Here is an 18,412-nt window from a genome sequence, read left to right as displayed (position 1 = left end):
TCCATCAGGGCGGGCGTCCCGAGCAAATCGGTGATCAGGTCCAACTGGAGCAATCGGTCGGTGGGGGGGGGGCAACAAAGAGAGAGATTCGGGGTCAGACATCCCCAAACCATTGCCCCCCCCACAACTCCTGCCAAAAGCGCCCCCTCACCCCCTCGGGGGGGGGGAACCACAGTCAGCCCAGCGATGACCCCCTCCAGATTCCCATCCGACCGACGCTCCCCCTCGCTCCCGCCCCGGGGGGGGGTCCCACAGTCAGCCCAGCGATGACCCCCACCCCACCCTCAGATTCCGGGCCCCCTCACCTGCTGAATTGGACTCTGGGCCTGGAACAGAATTCTCCGACCCAAAAGTTCGGCAAAGATGCAGCCCACGGACCAGATGTCAATGGAGTTGTTGTAGTGGGCGCTGCCCATCAGGATCTCGGGCGCCCTGTAATACTGCGTCACCACCTCCTGCGTCATGTGGCGGGTCTCGTCTGCCTCCTCCAACCTCGCCAGGCCAAAGTCACAGATCTGAGGGGAGCAGGCAAGTTCAGACAGAGGGAGCTTTACTCTGTATCTAACCCTGTACCTGACCCTGGGAGTGTTTGATGGGACAGTGTGGAGGGAGCTTTACTCTGTATCTAACCCTGTACCTGACCCTGGGAGTGTTTGATGGGACAGTGTAGAGGGAGCTTTACTCTGTATCTAACCCTGTACCTGACCCTGGGAGTGTTTGATGGGACAGTGTAGAGGGAGCTTTACTCTGTATCTAACCCTGTACCTGACCCTGGGAGTGTTTGATGGGACAGTGTAGAGGGAGCTTTACTCTGTATCTAACCCTGTACCTGACCCTGGGAGTGTTTGATGGGACAGTGTAGAGGGAGCTTTACTCTGTATCTAACCCTGTCCCTGGGAGTGTTTGATGGGACAGTGTAGAGGGAGCTTTACTCTGTATCTAACCCTGTACCTGACCCTGGGAGTGTTTGATGGGACAGTGTAGAGGGAGCTTTACTCTGTATCTAACCCTGTACCTGACCCCTGGGAGTGTTTGATGGGACAGTGCAGAGGGAGCTTTACTCTGTATCTAACCCTGTACCTGACCCTGGGAGTGTTTGACGGGACAGTGTAGAGGGAGCTTTACTCTGTATCTAACCCTGTACCTGACCCTGGGAGTGTTTGATGGGACAGTGTGGAGGGAGCTTTACTCTGTATCTAACCCTGTACCTGCCCTGGGAGTGTTTGATGGGACAGTGTAGAGGGAGCTTTAGTCTGTATCTAACCCTGTACCTGACCCTGGGAGTGTTTGACGGGACAGTGTAGAGGGAGCTTTACTCTGTATCTAACCCTGTACCTGCCCTGGGAGTGTTTGACGGGACAGTGTAGAGGGAGCTTTACTCTGTATCTAACCCTGTACCTGACCCTGGGAGTGTTTGACGGGACAGTGTAGAGGGAGCTTTACTCTGTATCTAACCCTGTACCTGCCCGGGGAGTGTTTGATGGGACAGTGTAGAGGGAGCTTTACTCTGTATCTAACACAGTACCTGCCCTGGGAGTGTTTGACGGGACAGTGTAGAGGGAGCTTTACTCTGTATCTAACCCTGTACCTGACCCTGGGAGTGTTTGATGGGACAGTGTAGAGGGAGCTTTACTCTGTATCTAACCCTGTACCTGACCCTGGGAGTGTTTGATGGGACAGTGTAGAGGGAGCTTTACTCTGTATCTAACCCTGTACCTGACCCTGGGAGTGTTTGATGGGACAGTGTAGAGGGAGCTTTACTCTGTATCTAACCCTGTACCTGACCCTGGGAGTGTTTGATGGGACAGTGTAGAGGGAGCTTTACTCTGTATCTAACCCTGTACCTGACCCTGGGAGTGTTTGATGGGACAGTGTAGAGGGAGCTTTACTCTGTATCTAACCCTGTACCTGACCCTGGGAGTGTTTGACGGGACAGTGTAGAGGGAGCTTTACTCTGTATCTAACCCTGTACCTGCCCTGGGAGTGTTTGACGGGACAGTGTAGAGGGAGCTTTACTCTGTATCTAACCCTGTACCTGCCCTGGGAGTGTTTGATGGGACAGTGTAGAGGGAGCTTTACTCTGTATCTAACCCTGTACCTGACCCAGGGAGTGTTTGATGGGACAGTGTAGAGGGAGCTTTACTCTGTATCTAACCCTGTACCTGCCCTGGGAGTGTTTGATGGGACAGTGTAGAGGGAGCTTTACTCTGTATCTAACCCTGTACCTGCCCTGGGAGTGTTTGATGGGACAGTGTAGAGGGAGCTTTACTCTGTATCTAACCCTGTACCTGCCCTGGGAGTGTTTGACGGGACAGTGTAGAGGGAGCTTTACTCTGTATCTAACCCTGTACCTGCCCTGGGAGTGTTTGATGGGACAGTGTAGAGGGAGCTTTACTCTGTATCTAACCCTGTACCTGACCCTGGGAGTGTTTGACGGGACAGTGTAGAGGGAGCTTTACTCTGTATCTAACCCTGTACCTGCCCTGGGAGTGTTTGACGGGACAGTGTAGAGGGAGCTTTACTCTGTATCTAACCCTGGACCTGACCCTGGGAGTGTTTGATGGGACAGTGTAGAGGGAGCTTTACTCTGTATCTAACCCTGTACCTGACCCTGGGAGTGTTTGATGGGACAGTGTAGAGGGAGCTTTACTCTGTATCTAACCCTGTACCTGACCCTGGGAGTGTTTGATGGGACAGTGTAGAGGGAGCTTTACTCTGTATCTAACCCTGTACCTGACCCTGGGAGTGTTTGATGGGACAGTGTAGAGGGAGCTTTACTCTGTATCTAACCCTGTACCTGACCCTGGGAGTGTTTGATGGGACAGTGTAGAGGGAGCTTTACTCTGTATCTAACCCTGTACCTGACCCTGGGAGTGTTTGATGGGACAGTGTAGAGGGAGCTTTACTCTGTATCTAACCCTGTACCTGACCCTGGGAGTGTTTGATGGGACAGTGTAGAGGGAGCTTTACTCTGTATCTAACCCTGTACCTGCCCTGGGAGTGTTTGATGGGACAGTGTAGAGGGAGCTTTACTCTGTATCTAACCCTGTACCTGACCCTGGGAGTGTTTGATGGGACAGTGTAGAGGGAGCTTTACTCTGTATCTAACCCTGTACCTTCCCTGGGAGTGTTTGATGGGACAGTGTAGAGGGAGCTTTACTCTGTATCTAACCCTGTACCTTCCCTGGGAGTGTTTGATGGGACAGTGTAGAGGGAGCTTTACTCTGTATCTAACCCTGTACCTGCCCTGGGAGTGTTTGATGGGACAGTGTAGAGGGAGCTTTACTCTGTATCTAACCCTGTACCTGCCCTGGGAGTGTTTGATGGGTCAGTGTGGAGGGAGCTTTACTCTGTATCTAACCCTGTACCTGACCCTGGGAGTGTTTGATGGGACAGTGTAGAGGGAGCTTTACTCTGTATCTAACCCTGTACCTGACCCTGGGAGTGTTTGATGGGACAGTGTAGAGGGAGCTTTACTCTGTATCTAACCCTGTACCTGACCCTGGGAGTGTTTGATGGGACAGTGTAGAGGGAGCTTTACTCTGTATCTAACCCTGTACCTGACCCTGGGAGTGTTTGATGGGACAGTGTAGAGGGAGCTTTACTCTGTATCTAACCCTGTACCTGACCCTGGGAGTGTTTGATGGGACAGTGTAGAGGGAGCTTTACTCTGTATCTAACCCTGTACCTGACCCTGGGAGTGTTTGATGGGACAGTGTAGAGGGAGCTTTACTCTGTATCTAACCCTGTACCTGCCCTGGGAGTGTTTGATGGGACAGTGTAGAGGGAGCTTTACTCTGTATCTAACCCTGTACCTGACCCTGGGAGTGTTTGATGGGACAGTGTAGAGGGAGCTTTACTCTGTATCTAACCCTGTACCTTCCCTGGGAGTGTTTGATGGGACAGTGTAGAGGGAGCTTTACTCTGTATCTAACCCTGTACCTTCCCTGGGAGTGTTTGATGGGACAGTGTAGAGGGAGCTTTACTCTGTATCTAACCCTGTACCTGCCCTGGGAGTGTTTGATGGGACAGTGTAGAGGGAGCTTTACTCTGTATCTAACCCTGTACCTGCCCTGGGAGTGTTTGATGGGTCAGTGTGGAGGGAGCTTTACACTCGATCTGAACCCAGAGACCCACCTTCAGGACACAGTTACTGTTGACCAGTAAGTTTCCTGGTTTGATGTCTCGATGTAAAATCCCAGCAGAATGCAAATATTTCAGACCTGGGGCCGGAAACAGGAAGAGTTAGAATCGGTAAAATACAATTGGACCTCATGAACCCATGTGACGTTACCATATCCCTCAATCCCACACCGACCCACCTTCTCCCTAATCCCTCAATCCCACACCGACCCACCTTCTCCCCAATCCCTCAATCCCACACCGACCCACCTTCTCCCCAATCCCTCAATCCCACACCTACCCACCTTCTCCCCAATCCCTCAATCCCACACCGACCCACCTTCTCCCCAATCCCTCAATCCCACACTGACCCACCTTCTCCCCAAACCCACACCGACCCACCTTCTCCCCAATCCCTCAATCCCACACCGACCCACCTTCTCCCCAATCCCTCAATCCCCACTGACCCACCGTCTCCCCAATCCCTCAATCCCCACTGACCCACCGTCTCCCCAATCCCTCAATCCCCACCGACCCACCTTCTCCCCAATCCCTCAATCCCCACCGACCCAGCTTCTCCCCAATCCCTCAATCCCACACCGACCCACCGTCTCCCCAATCCCTCAATCCCCACCGACCCACCTTCTCCCCAATCCCTCAATCCCCACCGACCCACCTTCTCCCCAATCCCTCAATCCCACACCGACCCACCTTCTCCTCAATCCCTCAATCCCACACCGACCCACCTTCTCCCCAGTCCCTCAATCCCACACCGACCCACCATCTCCCCAATCCCTCAATCCCCACCGACCCACCTTCCCCCCAATCCCTCAATCCCCACCGACCCACCTTCTCCCCAATCCCTCAATCCCACACCGACCCACCTTCTCCCCAGTCCCTCAATCCCACACCGACCCACCATCTCCCCAATCCCTCAATCCCACACCGACCCACCTTCTCCCCAATCCCTCAATCCCACACCGACCCACCTTCTCCCCAATCCCTCAATCCCCACCGACCCACCATCTCCCCAATCCCTCAATCCCACACTGACCCACCTTCTCCCCAATCCCTCAATCCCACACCGACCCACCGTCTCCCCAATCCCTCAATCCCACACCGACCCACCTTCTCCCCAATCCCTCAATCCCCACCGACCCACCTTCTCCCCAATCCCTCAATCCCACACCGACCCACCTTCTCCCCAATCCCTCAATCCCCACCGACCCACCTTCCCCCCAATCCCTCAATCCCCACCGACCCACCTTCTCCCCAATCCCTCAATCCCACACCGACCCACCTTCTCCCCAGTCCCTCAATCCCACACCGACCCACCTTCTCCCCAATCCCTCAATCCCACACCGACCCACCTTCTCCCCAATCCCTCAATCCCCACCGACCCACCGTCTCCCCAATCCCTCAATCCCCACTGACCCACCGTCTCCCCAATCCCTCAATCCCCACCGACCCACCTTCTCCCCAATCCCTCAATCCCCACCGACCCACCTTCTCCCCAATCCCTCAATCCCACACCGACCCACCATCTCCCCAATCCCTCAATCCCACACTGAACCACCTTCTCCCCAATCCCTCAATCCCACACCGACCCACCGTCTCCCCAATCCCTCAATCCCACACCGACCCACCTTCTCCCCAATCCCTCAATCCCCACCGACCCACCTTCTCCCCAATCCCTCAATCCCACACCGACCCACCTTCTCCCCAATCCCTCAATCCCACACCGACCCACCTTCTCCCCAATCCCTCAATCCCACACCGACCCACCTTCTCCCCAATCCCTCAATCCCACACCGACCCACCTTCTCCCCAATCCCACACCGACCCACCTCCCCAATCCCTCAATCCCCACCGACCCACCTTCTCCCCAATCCCTCAATCCCCACACCGACCCACCTTCTCCCCAATCCCACACCGACCCACCATCTCCCCAATCCCTCAATCCCCACCTCCCCAGGCCCACCGTCCAGCTCCTCCCCGCCACCCGACCCCGAGCAGAGTCCTCGCAGACCACTCACCTCTCAGAATCTGGTACAGAAAGACCTTGATGTGGTCGGAGCTGAGGGACTGGGGAGACACAATGACCTTGTGCAGGTCGCTCTGCATCAACTCTGTGATCACATAACTGCAGCGGGGCGAAGTCAAGGGTTTCTCAAAGTCTCTACACCGTCAGCTCCGTCCGTCACCTCACACGCTCAACCAGACCAATGTTCACCCGGCCTCCCACCCGCCTTGCTCCCCTCCATCGCCATCAGCTCATCCAATACCCTCTCCTGCCCCCACTGTACCCTAACTCGCACCCAGTCCCGTTGACCCATCACTCCCTCCCTGTGCTCGCTGGACCCACATCGGCTCCCGGTCCCCCCCCAACACCTCGATTTTAGAATTCTCCATCCTCCTGTTCAAATCCCTCCAGGGCCCCCTCCTCTCCCTATCTCTGTAACCTCCCCCAGCCCCTACAACCCTCCGAGATCTCTGCCCTCCTCCGATTCCGGCCTCTTGTCCATCCCCCCGATTCCCATCGCTCCACCATTGGCGGCCGTGCCTTCAGCCGCCCGGGCCCTTAGCTCTGGAATTCCCTCCCTAATCCTCTCCCTCTCCCTCCTCCTTTAAGACCCTCCTTAAAACCTCCCTCTTTGACCGAGCTTTTGGTCCCCTGTCCTGATATCTCCTCATGTGGCTCGGGGTCTATTTTTTGCCTGATTTCCTCTCCTCTGAAGCCCCTTAGGGACGATTTACTCTGATAAAAGCACTGTATCAATGCCTGTAAATGGTGTAGTTTTTTAAAAATTCGTTCATGGGATGCGGGCGTCGCTGGCGAGGCCGGCATTTATTGCCCATCCCTAATTGCCCCTTGAGAAGGTGGTGGTGAGCCGCCTTCTTGAACCACTGCAGTCCGTGTGGTGACGGTTCTCCCACAGTGCTGTTAGGAAGGGAGTTCCAGGATTTTGACCCAGCGACGATGAAGGAACGGCCGATATATTTCCAAGTCGGGATGGTGTGTGACTTGGAGGGGAACGTGCAGGTGGGTGTTGTTCCCATGTGCCTGCTGCCCTTGTCCTTCTAGGTGGTAGAGGTCGCGGGTTTGGGAGGTGCTGTCGAAGAAGCCTTGGCGAGTTGCTGCAGTGCATCCTGTGGATGGTACACACTGCAGCCACAGTGCGCCGGTGGTGAAGGGAGTGAATGTTTAGGGTGGTGGATGGGGTGCCAATCAAGCGGGCTGCTTTGTCCTGGATGGTGTCGAGCTTCTTGAGTGTTGTTGGAGCTGCACTCATCCAGGCAAGTGGAGAGTATTCCATCACACTCCTGACTTGTGCCTTGTAGATGGTGGAAAGGCTTTGGGGAGTCAGGAGGTGAGTCACTCGCTGCAGAATACCCAGCCTCTGACCTGCTCTTGTAGCCACAGTATTTATATGGCTGGTCCAGTTAAGTTTCTGGTCAATGGTGACCCCCAGGATGTTGATGGTGGGGGATTCGGCGATGGTAATGCCGTTGAATGTCAAGGGGAGGTGGTGAGACTCTCTCTTGTTGGAGATGGTTTGCTATGAGGAGATTCCCCCACCCACCTCCCGATCAGAAAACTCAGTCTTCATCTCAAACTCTTCCAGTCCCCTCAACAACTCCGAACTCTCTCCACAGCCGACCTCTGGTGTCCTGCTCTGTGGGGCTCAGTCCATTCCCCAGGTGCCCTCCGCCGTGGGGCCACGGCCCTCCACCTCCGCCGGGGGACCACGGCAAACCCCACCCTCCGCCGTGGGGCCACTGCCCTCCACCTCCGCCGCGGGGCCCATTGCACATCGTTCACCTGAGGAAGGAGGTAGCCTCCGAAAGCTTGTGAATTTAAAATAAAATTGCTGGACTATAACTTGGTGTTGTAAAATTGTTTACAATTGTCAACCCCAGTCCATCACCGGCATCTCCACATCATGACATTCAATGGCATTACCATCGCCAAATCCCCCACCATCAACATCCTGGGGGTCACCATTGACCAGAAACTTAACTGGACCAGCCATATAAATACTGTGGCTACGAGAGCAGGTCAGAGGCTGGGTATTCTGCGGCGAGTAACTCACCTCCTGACTCCCCAAAGCCTTTCCACCATCTACAAGGCACAAGTCAGGAGTGTGATGGAATACTCTCCACTTGCCTGGATGAGTGCAGCTCCAACAACACTCAAGAAGCTCAATACCATCCAGGACAAAGCAGCCCGCTTGATTGGCACCCCATCCACCACCCTAAACATTCACTCCCTTCACCACCGGCGCACTGTGGCTGCAGTGTGTACCATCCACAGGATGCACTGCAGCAACTCGCCAAGGCTTCTTCGACAGCACCTCCCAAACCCGCGACCTCTCCCACCTAGAAGGACAAGGGCAGCAGGCACATGGGAACACCACCACCTGCACGTTCCCCTCCAAGTCACACACCATCCCGACTTGGAAATCTATCGGCCGTTCCCTCATCGTCGCTGGGTCAAAATCCTGGAACTCCCTTCCCAACAGCACTGTGGGAGAACCTTCACCACACGGACTGCAGCGGTTCAAGAAGGCGGCTCACCACCACCTTCTCAAGGGGCAATTAGGGATGGGCAATAAATGCCGGCCTCGCCAGCGACGCCCACATCCCGTGAACAAATAATAAAAAAAATACAGACTTCAAAAGCTTCACCATCGGTAACACGAGCACGGGGTCTTAAATCAAACACAGACACAATCCCGGAAATAAGGAAAGGATACATCTCCTCAAAACAATCGATATGTGGAGGCCGGAGAATATCGAGCGCAGACAGCACCTGAAGAACAAATCCCATTGATCACATATCACAACGGGATCATACAGACGGTGTGTTATTATATAATATATAATATATATACAGGAGTGTTATACCCAGTAACACACGGTGTGTTATTATATAATATATACACAGGAGTGTTATACCCAGTAACACACGGTGTGTTATTATATAATATATATACAGGAGTGTTATACCCAGTAACACAGGGTGTGTTATTATATAATATATATACAGGAGTGTTATACCCAGTAACACACGGTGTGTTATTATATAATATATGTACAGGAGTGTTATACCCGGTAACACACGGTGTGTTATTATATAATATATATACAGGAGTGTTATACCCAGTAACACACGGTGTGTTATTATATAATATATATACAGGAGTGTTATACCCAGTAACACACGGTGTGTTATTATATAATATATATACAGGAGTGTTATACCCAGTAACACACGGTGTGTTATTATATAATATATATATACAGGAGTGTTATACCCAGTAACACACGGTGTGCTATTATATAATATATATACAGGAGTGTTATACCCAGTAACACACGGTGTGTTATTATATATAATATATATACAGGAGTGTTATACCCAGTAACACACGGTGTGTTATTATATAATATATATATACAGGAGTGTTATACCCAGTAACACACGGTGTGTTATTATATAATATATATACAGGAGTGTTATACCCAGTAACACACGGTGTGTTATTATATAATATATATACAGGAGTGTTATACCCAGTAACACACGGTGTGTTATTATATAATATATATACAGGAGTGTTATACCCAGTAACACACGGTGTGTTATTATATAATATATATACAGGAGTGTTATACCCAGTAACACACGGTGTGTTATTATATAATATATATACAGGAGTGTTATACCCAGTAACACACGGTGTGTTATTATATAATATATATACAGGAGTGTTATACCCAGTAACACACGGTGTGTTATTATATAATATATATACAGGAGTGTTATACCCGGTAACACACGGTGTGTTATTATATAATATATATACAGGAGTGTTATACCCGGTAACACACGGTGTGTTATTATATAATATATATACAGGAGTGTTATACCCAGTAACACACGGTGTGTTATTATATAATATATATACAGGAGTGTTATACCCAGTAACACACGGTGTGTTATTATATAATATATATACAGGAGTGTTATACCCGGTAACACACGGTGTGTTATTATATAATATATATACAGGAGTGTTATACCCGGTAACGCACGGTGTGTTATTATATAATATATATACAGGAGTGTTGTACCCAGTAACACACGGTGTGTTATTATATAATATATATACAGGAGTGTTATACCCGGTAACGCACGGTGTGTTATTATATAATATATATACAGGAGTGTTATACCCAGTAACACACGGTGTGTTATTATATAATATATATACAGGAGTGTTATACCCAGTAACACACGGTGTGTTATTATATAATATATATACAGGAGTGTTATACCCGGTAACGCACGGTGTGTTATTATATAATATATATACAGGAGTGTTATACCCAGTAACACACGGTGTGTTATTATATAATATATATACAGGAGTGTTATACCCAGTAACACACGGTGTGTTATTATATAATATATATACAGGAGTGTTATACCCAGTAACACACGGTGTGTTATTATATAATATATATACAGGAGTGTTATACCCAGTAACGCACGGTGTGTTATTATATAATATATAGACAGGAGTGTTATACCCAGTAACACACGGTGTGTTATTATATAATATATATACAGGAGTGTTATACCCAGTAACACACGGTGTGTTATTATATAATATATATACAGGAGTGTTATACCCAGTAACACACGGTGTGTTATTATATAATATATATACAGGAGTGTTATACCCAGTAACACACGGTGTGTTATTATATAATATATACACAGGAGTGTTATACCCAGTAACACACGGTGTGTTATTATATAATATATATACAGGAGTGTTACACCCAGTAACACACGGTGTGTTATTATATAATATATATACAGGAGTGTTACACCCAGTAACACACGGTGTGTTATTATATAATATATATACAGGAGTGTTATACCCAGCAACACACGGTGTGTTATTATATAATATATATACAGGAGTGTTATACCCAGTAACACACGGTGTGTTATTATATAATATATATACAGGAGTGTTATACCCAGCAACACACGGTGTGTTATTATATAATATATATACAGGAGTGTTATACCCAGCAACACACGGTGTGTTATTATATAATATATATACAGGAGTGTTATACCCAGCAACACACGGTGTGTTATTATATAATATATATACAGGAGTGTTATACCCAGTAACACACGGTGTGTTATTATATAATATATATACAGGAGTGTTATACCCGGTAACACACGGTGTGTTATTATATAATATATATACAGGAGTGTTATACCCGGTAACACACGGTGTGTTATTATATAATATATACCCAGGAGTGTTATACCCGGTAACACACGGTGTGTTATTATATAATAGAGAGGTGGTGACAGGACAGACCACTTATCAATCTGCCAGTCCAAGTGATGTGTCATTTCTCTGCAGCGCCACCAATGGTGGGAGGGTGTAATTACAACGTGACATGTTTACATAGGAATTTTGTGTTCTCTATCCGTGTGGACGCAGGATTTGCCGATTTCATTGGCGAGGGAGCGGGAGCGGGTGCGGGGATGAGATTTTTGACAAGATCCAGACAGAGAGAGCCATCTTGGGCAGGACCCCGAACACTTACGTTGCTGTGTTTGAAGAAGGAAAGCATTTTCAGCTCACGAAAGACACGTTTGCAAGAGATCAGGTTTTGGAAAACGTTGGGCATTTTCTTCAAAGCCACTCGCTTCCCATCACGAGGGTCCGTCACCGACCTGGAAAAGACAGGGAATCAACGGCCAGATCCCCCCAGGGCAGGTACAGCACGAGTAAAGATCCCTCCACAGTGTCCCATCAAACACTCCCAGGGTCAGGTCCAGGGTTAGATACAGAGTAAAGCTCCCTCCACACTGTCCCATCAAACACTCCCAGGGTCAGGTACAGGGTTAGATACAGAGTAAAGTTCCCTCTACACTGTCCCATCAAACACTCCCAGGGTCAGGTACAGGGTTAGATACAGAGTAAAGCTCCCTCTGCACTGTCCCAACAAACACTCCCAGGGCAGGTACAGGGTTGGATACAGAGTAAAGCTCCCTCCACACTGTCCCATCAAACACTCCCAGGGTCAGGTACAGGGTTAGATACAGAGTAAAGCTCCCTCTACACTGTCCCATCAAACACTCCCAGGGTCCGGTCCAGGGTTAGATACAGAGTAAAGCTCCCTCCACAGTGTCCCATCAAACACTCCCAGGGCAGGTACAGGGTTAGATACAGAGTAAAGCTCCCTCTACACTGTCCCATCAAACACTCCCAGGGTCAGGTACAGGGTTAGATACAGAGTAAAGCTCCCTCTACACTGTCCCATCAAACACTCCCAGGGTCAGGTACAGGGTTAGATACAGAGTAAAGCTCCCTCTACACTGTCCCATCAAACACTCCCAGGGTCAGGTACAGGGTTAGATACAGAGTAAAGCTCCCTCTACACTGTCCCATCAAACACTCCCAGGGCAGGTACAGGGTTAGATACAGAGTAAAGTACCTCTACACTGTCCCATCAAACACTCCCAGGGTCAGGTACAGGGTTAGATACAGAGTAAAGCTCCCTCTACACTGTCTCATCAAACACTCCCAGGGTCAGGTACAGGGTTAGATACAGAGTAAAGCTCCCTCTACACTGTCCCATCAAACACTCCCAGGGCAGGTGCAGGGTTAGATACAGAGTAAAGCTCCCTCTACACTGTCCCGTCAAACACTCCCAGGGTCAGGTACAGGGTTAGATACAGAGTGAAGCTCCCTCTACACTGTCCCGTCAAACACTCCCAGGGCAGGTACAGGGTTAGATACAGAGTAAAGCTCCCTCTACACTGTCCCATCAAACACTCCCAGGGTCAGGTACAGGGTTAGATACAGAGTGAAGCTCCCTCTACACTGTCCCATCAAACACTCCCAGGGTCAGGTACAGGGTTAGATACAGAGTAAAGCTCCCTCTACACTGTCCCGTCAAACACTCCCAGGGCAGGTACAGGGTTAGATACAGAGTAAAGCTCCCTCTACACTGTCCCGTCAAACACTCCCAGGGTCAGGTACAGGGTTAGATACAGAGTAAAGCTCCCTCTACACTGTCCCGTCAAACACTCCCAGGGCAGGTACAGGGTTAGATACAGAGTAAAGCTCCCTCTACACTGTCCCATCAAACACTCCCAGGGTCAGGTACAGGGTTAGATAGAGAGTAAAGCTCCCTCTACACTGTCCCATCAAACACTCCCAGGGTCAGGTACAGGGTTAGATACAGAGTAAAGCTCCCTCTACACTGTCCCATCAAACACTCCCAGGGCAGGTACAGGGTTAGATACAGAGTAAAGCTCCCTCTACACTGTCCCATCAAACACTCCCAGGGTCAGGTACAGGGTTAGATAGAGAGTAAAGCTCCCTCTACACTGTCCCATCAAACACTCCCAGGGTCAGGTACAGGGTTAGATACAGAGTAAAGCTCCCTCTACACTGTCCCATCAAACACTCCCAGGGCAGGTACAGGGTTAGATACAGAGTAAAGCTCCCTCTACACTGTCCCATCAAACACTCCCAGGGCAGGTACAGGGTTAGATACAGAGTAAAGCTCCCTCTACACTGTCCCATCAAACACTCCCAGGGCAGGTACAGGGTTAGATAGAGAGTAAAGCTCCCTCTACACTGTCCCATCAAACACTCCCAGGGTCAGGTACAGGGTTAGATACAGAGTAAAGCTCCCTCTACACTGTCCCATCAAACACTCCCAGGGCAGGTACAGGGTTAGATACAGAGTAAAGCTCCCTCTACACTGTCCCATCAAACACTCCCAGGGTCAGGTACAGGGTTAGATAGAGAGTAAAGCTCCCTCTACACTGTCCCATCAAACACTCCCAGGGTCAGGTAGAGGGTTAGATACAGAGTAAAGCTCCCTCTACACTGTCCCATCAAACACTCCCAGGGTCAGGTACAGGGTTCGATACAGAGTAAAGCTCCCTCTACACTGTCCCATCAAACACTCCCAGGGTCAGGTACAGGGTTAGATACAGGGAGGAATGGGTCAGGAAGGGAGCAGGGGAAAGGGGTCAGGGGGAGGAAAGGATTGCGGGAAGGGGGAGCAGGGCCAAACAACCTCTCTTCCCCCTCCCCAGAGCCCCTTTGCACCCCCCCACCCCCGATAACTCACCACACCACACCAAAGGCTCCGTATCCGATGGGCCTGTCCGGCTCGGCCTCGGACTCGGCCTCCGGCCGGCCGGGCTGCGGGGTCACCGTCTGCAAGGCCGGGTGTCGCTGCCGGGGCTGCGGAGTCGGGGGCCGAGACCCGGCGGGCGGAGGGGTCCTCCCGCCCGCCCCCGCCGTGGGGGCCGCGCAGCAGAACTTGTGGGGGCCGCCCCCGGGCACGGGGGGGCCGGCGGCGGCGCAGATCGTCCTCGAGACGGGGTGGCCGGGACCCTGGAACGCCATCGGGATGAGCGGGGGAGGGGGGGTGGGGGGCGAGAGCGCGGGGGTCTGAATGAGGTGCCTGTCCCTTTAAATGGGAATGGCTACAATGGGAATTGACACAATGTATCTGTGGAACTCCCCGGGAACAATGGAAATTGACACAATGTTTCCCTGGGACTCCCGGGGAACAATGGAAATTGACACAATGTATCCCTGGGACTCCCGGGCCATCGTTCCATTCAAATCAATGGGCCAGTCTGCAACCCGCAGCCCCCCGAATTCACGTCCATCCTTCTCTCTTTTTGTTTGCAAAATTTCCGCAGCCGCCTGCGGATCTCCGAATTGCAAAAGCTTCAATGCAACCGGGGGAAGATTGCACGCCACCAACGGGGCCCCGGTCCCCCGCCCCGGGCTCTCCCCACGGACTCGGGACGCCCCGCACCACCACCACCACCACCACCTCCTCTGGACTTTTTTTTTGATGGACGCGTAGAGACAGAACCAGCCGGCATCACGTGACCAGCCCCCCCTTCCCGGGGCACCCAGCTCCCAGAAGCCTTTGTGCATTTAAAGGCAGACTGCCTCCAAGGGCTCTCCTATTTTTTTTTGCAATTATGGTCCATGGACCGTAATGGCAGCGAGCTTGAAGAGATCTGCGGCCATCCCATAACCTCAGTTTGTTGTGAAGGAATGAGCAGTTTATTCACTTGCGGGTTTTTTTTTTGTTTTTGCAGGCTGGCTATTCGACTGCTCCAGGCGTCGCACGGGATAATCTGATTAAACAAGCAGGGGGGAATCAGCCAGGGTTCCTCCTCCCAATCACTGTCCAGTGACCCCCTGGGTTAGAGAGAGGGGGAAATCAGCCAGGGTTCCTGCTCCTGATCACTGTCCAGTGACCCCCTGGGTTAGAGAGAGGGGGAAATCAGCCCGGGTTCCTGCTCCTGATCACTGTCCAGTGACCCCTAGGTTAGAGAGAGGGGGAAATCAGCCAGGGTTCCTGCTCCTGATCACTGTCCAGTGACCCCTGGGTTAGAGAGAGGGGGAAATCAGCCAGGGTTCCTGCTCCTGATCACTGTCCAGTGACCCCTGGGTTAGAGAGAGGGGAAATCAGCCAGGGTTCCTGCTCCTGATCACTGTCCAGTGACCCCCTGGGTTAGAGAGAGGGGGAAATCAGCCAGGGTTCCTGCTCCTGATCACTGTCCAGTGACCCCTGGGTTAGAGAGAGAGGAAATCAGCCAGGGTTCCTGCTCCTGATCATTGTCCAGTGACCCCTGGGTTAGAGAGAGGGGGAAATCAGCCAGGGTTCCTGCTCCTGATCACTGTCCAGTGACCCCTGGGTTAGAGAGAGAGGAAAATCAGCCAGGGTTCCTGCTCCTGATCACTGTCCAGTGAGCCCAGGGTTAGAGAGAGGGGAAATCAGCCAGGGTTCCTGCTCCTGATCACTGTCCAGTGACCCCTGGGTTAGAGAGAGGGGAAATCAGCCAGTGTTCCTGCTCCTGATCACTGTCCAGTGACCCCTGGGTTAGAGAGAGGGGGAAATCAGCCAGGGTTCCTGCTCCTGATCACTGTCCAGTGACCCCTGGGTTAGAGAGAGGGGGAAATCAGCCAGGGTTCCTGCTCCTGATCACTGTCCAGTGACCCCTGGGTTAGAGAGAGGGGAAATCAGCCAGGGTTCCTGCTCCTGATCACTGTCCAGTGACCCCTGGGTTAGAGAGAGGGGAATTCAGCCAGGGTTCCTGCTCCTGATAACTGTCCAGTGACCCCTGGGTTAGAGAGAGGGGAAATCAGCCAGGGTTCCTGCTCCTGATCACTGTCCAGTGACCCCTGGGTTAGAGAGAGGGGGAAATCAGCCAGGGTTCCTGCTCCTGATCACTGTCCAGTGACCCCTGGGTTAGAGAGAGGGGGAAATCAGCCAGGGTTCCTGCTCCTGATCACTGTCCAGTGACCCCTGGGTTAGAGAGAGGGGAAATCAGCCAGGGTTCCTGCTCCTGATCACTGTCCAGTGACCCCTGGGTTAGAGAGAGGGGAATTCAGCCAGGGTTCCTGCTCCTGATAACTGTCCAGTGACCCCTGGGTTAGAGAGAGGGGGAAATCAGCCAGGGTTCCTGCTCCCGATCACTGTCCAGAGGGGTTTGTGGCGAGGGGAGACGGGAGACAGTCGTGGGGAGGGGAGAGTGGGGAGAGGAGAGTGGGGAGAGCGGAGCGACAGAGAGAGAGACACAGTGAGACAGTCAGAAGCTGGGAGTGACAGAGACAGAGAGAGAGGGAGTGAGAGAGAGAGGGAGAGAGAAAGAGAGAGAGGGAGAGAGACAGAAAGAGAGAGAGGGAAAGAGACAGAGGGAGGGAGAAACAGGGAGACAGAGATGGAGAGGGAGAGAAAGAGAGGGAGAGGGAGAGATAGAAAGAGACAGAGAGAGAGACAGTGAGAGAGGGAGGGAGAGAGATAGAGAGAGAGAGACACAGACAGAGAGACAGAGAAAGAGGGAGAGAGACAGAGATAGAGGGAGAGAGAGACAGAGACACAGAGAGGGAGAGAGAGATGGAGAGAGGAGAGAGAGAGATGGAGAGAGAGACAGAGAGAGAGGGAGAGAGACAGAAATACAGAAGGAGAGAGAGAAAGAGAGGGAGAGAGAACGAGATAGAGAGAGGGACAGAGAGAGAGAGAGACAGAGAAAGAGGGAGAGAGAGACAAAGATAGAGGGAGAGACAGAGAGAGATGGAGAGAGAGAGAGAGATAAAGAGAGAGAGAGAGGGAGACAGAGAGATAAAGAGAGAGAGGTGGAGAGAGGGAGAGAGAGAGGGAGAGAGAGACAGAGAGAGTGAGACAGACAGAGAGGAAGAGAGAGAGAGACAGAGAGAGAGAGGGAGAGAGACAGAAATAGAGAAGGAGAGAGAGAAAGAGAGGGAGAGAGAGCGAGATAGAGAGAAAGACAGAGAGGCAGAGAAAGAGGGAGACAGAGAGAGAGGGGGAGACAGAGAGATGGAAAGAGAGGGAGACAGAGAGATAAAGAGAGAGAGATGGAGAGAGGGAGAGAGAGAGAGGGAGAGGGAGAGAGAGATGGAGAGGGAGGGAGACAGAGAGAGGGAGAGAGAGGGAGGGAGAGAGAGAGGGAGGGAGAGATGGAGAGGTAGAGACAGACAGACAGACAGGGAGAGAGGGAGGGGGAGAGAGAGAGAGATGGAGAGGGAGAGGGAGAGAGAGAGGGGGAGAGAGAGATGGAGAGAAAGAGAGAGAGGGATAGAGAGAGATGGAGAGAGAGAGATGGAGCGGGAGAGAGAGGGGGAGAGAGGGAGAGAGAGAGGGGGGAGAAAGAGAGAGGCAGACAGAGAGAGAGAGAGAGAGGGAGAGAGAGAGGGGAGGAGAGAGAGGGAGAGGGGGAGAGAGATAGAGAGAAAGGGATAGAGAGAGATGGAGAGGGAGAGAGACAGAGACAGAGAGATGGAGAGGGAGCAGGAGAGAGAGAAAGGGAGAGAGAGAGAGTGGTAGAGAGAGAGAGATGGAGAGAGAGAGAGTGGTAGAGAGAGAGAGATGGACAGAGAGATGGACAGAGAGAGAGATGGAGAGAGGGGAAGAGAGAGAGAGAGAGGGAGAAAGAGAGATGGAGAGAGGGAGAGAGAGAGAGGGGGACAGAGAGAGGGTGAGAGAGGGAGAGGGGGAGAGAGATGGAGAGAAAGGGATAGAGAGAGATGGAGAGGGAGAGAGATATGGAGAGAGAGGGAGACAGAGAGATGAAGAGAGAGAGATGGAGAGAGGCAGAGAGAGGGAGAGAGAGAGATGGAGCGAGATGGTGGGGGAGAGAGAGGGAGGGAGAGAGTGGGAGAGAGAGAGGGAGAGA

The 18,412-nt window shown here is 51.7% G+C and overlaps 1 protein-coding gene across 1 annotated transcript; it reads right to left on the bottom strand.

Moving 5' to 3' along the window:
* Positions 1-5: 5 nt before the first annotated feature.
* LOC137319271 (serine/threonine-protein kinase NLK2-like) lies at positions 6-15,061 on the bottom strand (the record flags this gene model as incomplete). The annotated part of the gene is made up of 7 exons (XM_067981564.1): positions 14,317-15,061; positions 11,770-11,899; positions 8,880-8,935; positions 6,159-6,265; positions 4,138-4,223; positions 306-515; positions 6-44 (listed from the first exon to the last, which is right to left on the bottom strand). Coding segments are annotated over exons 1-7 (909 nt in total), but the record flags the coding sequence as incomplete, so codon positions are not given.
* Positions 15,062-18,412: the final 3,351 nt, after the last annotated feature.

This window comes from Heptranchias perlo, unplaced genomic scaffold (assembly GCF_035084215.1).
Source record: "Heptranchias perlo isolate sHepPer1 unplaced genomic scaffold, sHepPer1.hap1 HAP1_SCAFFOLD_792, whole genome shotgun sequence".
Classification (NCBI taxonomy): Eukaryota; Metazoa; Chordata; class Chondrichthyes; order Hexanchiformes; family Hexanchidae; genus Heptranchias; species Heptranchias perlo.
The sequence above is the reverse complement of the archived record's forward strand: the minus strand, read 5'-3'. Positions and strand labels throughout refer to the sequence as shown.